Raw genomic sequence first — 7,748 nt, forward strand, 5'->3', positions numbered from 1 at the left:
GTAAAACGTTAGTCATTAAAGAAAAAGGAAAACTTAATAATAACTCGCACTGATTTCAAATGCATACGTGTGCATTTTACAGCGCCGACGACGATGCCGATGCCGACGGTTACTTGTTCAGTCTTAAGGTACGCAATCATGCAAATTCGATACGATAAAGTTATCATTTCGTATTAAAGCTAATGTACGATATTAAACGCATTCTGGGTCGTTCTGTTCTTATATCTATTCGCGTTATAAACACCGCGGATAGTTTTCGAGAGGAAATAATAACGAATGTATCGCATCGGATGATTATCGATTATTCGTTAATCGTTACGAATAAACAGCAATCGTGAATTACATTTTACTCAACGCTAAACAATGTGTCCAACTGTCCAGCTTGGAAATGAAATGTCGCTGAATTTTCACGTAGGCAATTGTTTCTATCTATCGATTGTTTCTTTAAACGGTAACGTATCGATCGATAACACTCGCAACGATTCGATATCACAATTCAACGTTAGTCCCGCTTCGACGTACGTACCGATTAAAGTAGTCGGGACGCCAGCACTTGCAACTACCTGGTACCAGAAACCAGTCGTAGTACAGTCTCACCTGAAACACAAACACGAATGTATCGTAAATGTTGTTGTAACGATCGCGTAAACTCGAGTTACTTGGTTGAGAAAAATTCATTCTCGCTAGTAAAAGAATAGTCAGAAAAAAGAAAAGATTCACTAAATTTAGTACTTGATTGTATGAATGAATGTTAATTCCAGCAAAGAAATGTTTTCTATTTTGTTGAAATATCCTGAGGACACGAGAAGAGGTGAGGTGAGGTGAGGTGAGGTGAGGTGAGGTGAGGTGAGGTGAGGCGAGGCGAGGCGAGGCGAGGCGAGGCGAGGCGAGGCGAGGCACTCGATGGGTTAAACAGAAAATAGGATTATAATTATACATCGGAAATTGAATGAGCCCACGCGGCGCGGCGCAGCGTCGAGTGCTGCATTAACGGTCTAGCTAGATTACCTGGAAGCAGCCCATTTCGTCGACGCCATCGCAATGATGTTGTTGCGAACCTCCGTTGTTACGAGCCTCGTTCTCGCCCGCACGTTTCTGCAAGTACTGCTGATAATTCTGGAAATCGTGAACAGGTGGCGGCGATCCAGTAGCGTCTCCGAGTCCATTGAATCGCGAGTTCTGATTCTCTTCCAGCACAGTGTCCGGATAGAAGATTTCCGCCACGAGTAGACTGGTCCATCGCGGCGACGACAGGCAACCACCGTCCAGGTAATGACACTTTGATTGCCTGAAATAAATATCAATCAAAGTGATCGAGGGAACCAAGCTACCTTGTAAAACAAAAAGTCTACGTGTTTTCTGAATAATCGTTTTGTTAATAAACTACTAAACTTTGAAACTGAAACTGCTAAAATTGAAACTGCTACTGGAATTTCATTTTCAGAGTGGACAGAGATCGAACTAAAAATAAGAGAACAGAAAGAGAAAACATTCGCAGATGTGTTCTGTTGGTATAGAGGAGATAGGGATCTGTCTATAATAAACTGTGTAGCACTGGCTCGGTCGAAGGGCGCGCGATGATTCTCGAGACACGGGAAGAAATGGAATAGCCAAAAAAAAAAAAGAAGCTCGAGAAACTAGCGGCCAGACACAACAAAGGAGAGGTTTCCCCTTCCAAGAAAGATTGGAGAAACGAGAGACCGTTGGCGTTGCGTTGAAACTTGACGCGTTGCTAGCCGCACAATTCCCGTGAAATACACACGATACAACATTTGGAATATTGCATTTGGAATTTGGTAGTTTTCATGGTGAACTTAAATTTCTGTACCTTTTCAGATGTGGTTCATCTAAAAATAAATAAAGAATTTTCTTTACGCAATTTCCTCTTACATGCATCTGGTGACTTCGATAGTCTGCGTGAAGTAGCCCTCGTAAGGGATCTGGACCACGTATCGCCAAACTCCTTGATAGTTCTTGGCGAAAACTGGCGTCGCGTACTCCACTTTGGCTGGACAAGGTGTGGGTGGGCCTGTGTACTCCTGTTTTTCCGGTGCGGCTGGTGTTCGTTGGCGGTACTCCGGAGTAGGTGGTTCGTCTCGACGTTCGGCTATCGACGTAGCCAATGGTTCGCCTTGTATGGCTTTGTACAACATGCAGACCCTTAAACAGAAAAAGATGGTCGATTGAAAGTCATCGAACGTCATGGGAAACAATAACGATGTAACTTTTGCGAAACTTACACTCCTCCGCCATTTTCGCAGAATTTTCGACCGTTTCGTAGCGAGTCCAGACTCGTTTCCGAGTCGGAGGATCGTTTGCTTCTGCTTCGTTTCTCGTCAGTGTCCACGCTGTAACAGAGAACAATAAAAATGCAAAATTAATCATTTCTATCCAAAGTCATAAAAAAATCAAATTCATCGAATAGGAGGTGAGTATATTTATATACTCACGAATTTTGCGAGTAGGATTGAACCGTGGCGACCTTCGGTAGGGAATCGTCGGCTTTGAGTATGGGCAGAGCTTTGCTCAAGAACTTGAGGGTGTGATTTTTCAACAGAGCACTGTAACCAGAATATAAAGTAGATAATAGATAACCGTGCAGCCGAAAGAAATCACTCGAAACATCGTATCTACGAGTTTAGCACTGTAGCAATGCTCACAAAGGATAGGAGGATCCGTTCAAGTACTGATTCATCGGATTCCGTGGGATGTAGCCCTTGTTCAGGTCACCGCAAATATTGTGCACGGAGACGAAACCTTTTCCTTGCTTGCCCGTATCTGAAATGCGGGATATATGGGTTCGGAAGACGATTCAACGATTTAGCAACGTTTTTCAAATTTAATATAAAGGGTGTCGAATCATGGTCGAGCTTGTGACCTCGGGTTACCAAACTAACAACTTGTAACTGGCACGAGTTTAGAATGCATACCGTAACACTCCTTATCGCTGTCTATATAAGGCGGTGGCCTCACTTTTGGCGGTTCGGCATTGGGCGACTTGACAAAGGCGTAATATCCTTCCGGTGGCTCGTTCGATTCCGAGCTCGATTCCTCTTGGTTCGACTTGGTGCTCTTCGTTTCATGGAATTCGTCAGCAAATGATGATACGCACAAAAGCATCATCTGAAAAGTTGCATTCTCTGTCAGGCCTCTAGGTGGCTGGTAATTTAACGTACAACGACGATTGCCAAACAAACGGTTAAACTAGAGTTATAAATGATCTACGTTTATAAATGTCTACGTTTAATATAATATGTATAATAGGGACCAGTTGTCGAACAGTTAAATAAACTTGGAAATCTTGGACTTTTAACGCAAGTAAAAGAACATGTTTTCCAACTGTCCAAGGTGATTGGCGAATAAATATTGATCGATCGTTTGAAACTGTTTCTCTAAAGAAGAGTTTCCAAGCCTAGTCTGCGGGATAATTCTCGTTTGGTTGTGTTTGGTGTACCGCGCCTGCCGGTGTATCGATGATCCGTCGCGCGTCGGCGTCGGCGTCGGCGTCGGCGTCAGCGTCGGTATCGGTCGGGTCCATGCGCCTTTCAATCTTACAAGGCATTCCCCGTTAGTAAAGGGTACGTCGGTGTCGTATCGTATTCGGCCTTAACGGTACTCGGTCCACGCTCCGTAGACTATTAATACTCAGGACTACACAGTCTTGCACGCTGGACTGCCCCACTAAGAGTACGCGTCGTCTTCACTGGCCGTTACATTCTTTCGGCTTCTTGACGCTCAGGAATTTCGTGGATAAAAATCAGCTTGCACGATCATCCGACGATCAGACAGGCCTTCTCGCTCGTTAACGCTCTCGCGAATCCTTTTTCTACGCACCAACGGCCATCTCGTTCTTCTTACTAGCGCGTAAGATACCCAGAGGAATGTTCCATTTTTTAAATTCTACACGTCAAACTGAACTCTGCACCTTTTTAAGCTAAACTTATTCTTAGTATTCTATATTTCTACACAAAAAGACCACGCGACTTTTAATCTTCCCCCAGATGTACAAGGAAATTTTAAAGCAATTTCCGTAATGTTGACGCTTTAAAAAATAATAAATAATATTGTTTACCAACGACAACGACACAAGCAAAATTGATCGGCTAGCGAACGTTGTAATTCGTATGCATAGATAAGTTGCAATGACCACCAGCTTGGGACTCACATGTACATATACGTATACATCGTAGATTCATCGTAATAGAAATCAGCTTGAGAACTGATTTTTACTTAAACTACAGTTACAATCTATTGAATATAGAGGTTTATGGTTAATTTCAACGCCGAACCAAGTTTGCGATTGTATGGGTCACTACTCGACCGCGAAGAGGCGCGCTGTTCAAAAAGACGAAAAAGGTTACTTTTCCCGACGTGACGTTTATTACGCATTTGCGTAACGGTATTACTTTATACCGGTTCCAAGCGATTACTGAATATGGGACATTTCTATAATAAGGATCAACTAGCGTCAGATTAATGAATTTATCGACTTGTGTCCGCTACGATGAGCGAGCGTATCGCTGAAATTCCATCTTCCAAATTCTAGACGAATTAGCAAAAATGTTCGAGAACAACTACCGACCTATTTACAAATCTTACCTTATCTACATCTTGAAAAAGAACGTTTCTACGTTACATGTTTCAGGTGTTCCGTTGCTGGAGTATAATAAATAATAATAAATATATATTAATGTTTGTTAGCTTTGCAGATATTCACACTTTACAACATTATACGATGTTTAGACGGTCAAATGTAAATGTGGAAATTTTGTCTAGCACGAATTTAATAATAAAGCGTTATGGACGAGTACAATTTATTTTTAATCGAATGAAAAAGCAAGGAAAAAGCTATTTGCAGAAACAATTATTATTATTCGATGTAAACGGAATAAATACATAAAGAACGAGACAAGTTTTTTTTGTTTTTAAATGTTGAATAAAATTAAGTAAATAAAATAAAATAAAATAAAATAAAATAAAAAATGTATATTGTCGGGTATAAGGTCGACGATTGTACAACTTACGATAAATGTTCGAAATTCCATCGTAGTATCCTTTTGCGTTTATCTTGTTGAATGCAGAGGCGAGGCGTACTTGAATTCAAAACTGGAGACCTGTTTCAGGGATGTCTGGTGACCAGTCGACGGTCATAGCAAAACTGAACACATTGAACCCGCGCTATGGTATAAGGAGCTACCTGGCTTCGGTCGCTTACTCGTCGCCACCATAGGTACGCGCGGTCCATACCACGTCGAATCGCCAAGTAAACCTCGTACGTACATTTATCGTTTCATCGCTTCTAAACACTGGTTCATCCTAAAACTGCTAGTTTTAGAATGTCTAACAATAACTGTAAGAAACGGAGAATTACATGGTATCGATCTAGGCCAAATTTAACAAGGCTAGTTGTTTATAACCAAAGTCAAATCGAACTATCGATCATGCGTTTTTCTGTTTTTATAAATGTTTCGTCGAAAGAAAGTGGAAATTTGACATGTTGGGAAAAAAGTATTATATACGGTGTTGCGCGCCATCGGCGTCGGACTGTTTGTTGCGCATGCGCACCCGTGACTGACTCGAGACAGAAGCGAACATAGCGGGAAACGTTCGCAACGGACAAAGACGCGAGCTGCTTGTATCCTTTTCTTCAAAGAATCGCGCTGCTCGTCACCGTCTAATGTAACTGTCGATGTCGTGGCATTCCAATATAATCGTCACTTTCGAGATACAACGTAACCCGTCAACGGATTTTGCCCTAGAATAAGATTGGGTATGGGGTACACGATTATTCGACAGCTTAATAACGATTAATTACGATACGTGGGATGAGCAACACCTCCTGTATGTCGAATGCTTTAAATAAAATTTCTGATAAATGATACATTATTGTTTTTATACACGCGTTAATACACTCCCTTTACTACTAACAATCATAACGATACATTTTGATTGCATTACAGGCTTATGGATCGAAAAGTTGAATTCGGAGCAAAGAAAAATGGTAAATTAGTAGTGTAAAAGTAAGTAGCATTCCAGCGATTCGATATCTTTCAGCTAGATGACCCGTTGCATCGTACAAGAAGCCTCGTCCTGAAGCGAGATCGAGGCATTTCCGGATATGCACGTTACGATAGCAGTTGGTCAAGGCCATCGACTCATTCAACATCCTTCCACGACGAGTACAAAGAAGAATGTGGAACGGCACAACCTGTCGGTCTACCCATTGCCGTACCAACCGTACCTTTTTTATTTTCCAAATCTAGACGTTCCTGCGATCACTACACGAAATTCTGTGTTTATTGTGGCTACTCTCCAAGCGTATGCCTCTTTCCAGCAAGCTGCAAAACTTGCAAAACTTTTCTTCTTCCAATTCTATTAAAATTTTATTAGATACGAATCGTGCATTACTCGAGAAATTAGTGGACCCTGTGTGCTACTTTGTAAGCTGCGATAACAAACGAGATGTCGAAAGAATACAACACGAGGAATGTTGCGGTAAAATTTGATCATCCGTGTTTACGACATTGGTAAACGAACGAATGTATCAGGTTCACCGCTTGGGAGCGCTGTGTAGGTCATTGATTCGCAATGCAGTCGTGCCTTTTGTAAAACAGATGATACATACACGCTGATGTTTCGAGGAAAGGGATGACCTAATATCGTACGAGGTCTAGAAAGTTAAACAGCAATCTTGTCAAACTGTATTTCACAACACGCTGGCCTCGTACACTTAACTTTTACGCTTCGATCAAATGAAATCGAATAAACTTACCGTTACGATGAAATCCGGTAAACTTGAATACGCCTTCGCTGGACAGGAGTGTAATTTATTCTTCCATTTCACGTCATGTATACTGCGATACATTCTACCACGCTTGTAAACTTTTGGAAATTTATCCAAGATTTCGTATAACTCGAAAAAATAACTTTAAGAAACCTAACACGAAAGAAAAGGATTATCGATGCACGATTGTTCAACATGGATGAATACAAGATATACGATTTCAATTTTTTCTTTTAAACATGTCTCTTGAAAGATTCATATCAGCTAAATATCGTTACCGTAAATTATACATATAATATGACGGATTTCTGTTTGCACGTTTTCCAACTAGATGCCAACTAGAACAGAGCGCAATGGGCTAAAACGGAATAGCTAGAGTATACATACAGTAAGTACCTTTCGTACCAATGTTGGAATAAAAGTAAAAACATAAAGATCCGCGACTTACCCAATTCCAGCAATGTAAAAAGTATATCTTCTGGTCTTTGTAGCGTCAACTGCTTCGTAACAAAAAACCAAGGAATTCTCTCGAGGGAATTTTTGCTAGCGAGAGCAGAAGGTGTAACACAGAAAACAGTTTCGACGATTTAGTAGGATAGATGACATTTATTTCATTACTTAATCGTTATTACTTGCTATTTGAATGCTATAATCGTATAGATATCTATAATTATGTCGATAATTATGCGTGAATTTAAAGAATACGTGAGGTCAGCCGCAAGATGTACAGCCCGCGTCAGTGTTACAATGATCGTACAAGTAAATAATTACAGAACGAAATTACGTTTACTTCTCGATGCAAACACTCATTGAGGGGTGAGGGTGGGACGATGGCGGCTCATCGATTTCCTTCGACACCTAATATTTCCCTATCGATCGATCTCAATTTACACACGTTCGAACGCGGTAGAATACTTTCTCTCTCTCTCTCTCTCTCTCTCTCTCTCTCTCTCTCTCTCTCTCT

The 7,748-nt window shown here is 41.1% G+C and overlaps 1 protein-coding gene and 1 long non-coding RNA gene across 2 annotated transcripts; one reads left to right on the forward strand and one right to left on the reverse strand.

Annotated features, from left to right (window-relative positions):
- Window positions 1-458: 458 nt before the first annotated feature.
- Window positions 459-3,859, reverse strand: LOC128878231 (uncharacterized). Its single transcript, XM_054126259.1, has 8 exons — window positions 3,226-3,859; window positions 2,931-3,123; window positions 2,661-2,778; window positions 2,451-2,561; window positions 2,241-2,348; window positions 1,891-2,160; window positions 1,009-1,288; window positions 459-597 (listed from the first exon to the last, which is right to left on the reverse strand). The coding sequence occupies exons 2-8, from the start codon at window positions 3,121-3,123 to the stop codon at window positions 490-492; spliced, it is 1,188 nt and encodes a 395-aa protein (XP_053982234.1). The 5' UTR covers window positions 3,226-3,859; the 3' UTR covers window positions 459-489.
- Window positions 3,860-3,880: 21 nt separating this feature from the next.
- LOC128878233 (uncharacterized) lies at window positions 3,881-7,742 on the forward strand. The gene is made up of 3 exons (XR_008457363.1): window positions 3,881-5,272; window positions 5,961-7,172; window positions 7,276-7,742. It is a non-coding gene; the product is annotated as an uncharacterized LOC128878233 (long non-coding RNA).
- The last annotated feature ends 6 nt before the right edge of the window (window positions 7,743-7,748 follow it).

This window comes from Hylaeus volcanicus, chromosome 6 (genome assembly GCF_026283585.1).
Source record: "Hylaeus volcanicus isolate JK05 chromosome 6, UHH_iyHylVolc1.0_haploid, whole genome shotgun sequence".
In the NCBI taxonomy this organism is placed as follows: domain Eukaryota; kingdom Metazoa; phylum Arthropoda; class Insecta; order Hymenoptera; family Colletidae; genus Hylaeus; species Hylaeus volcanicus.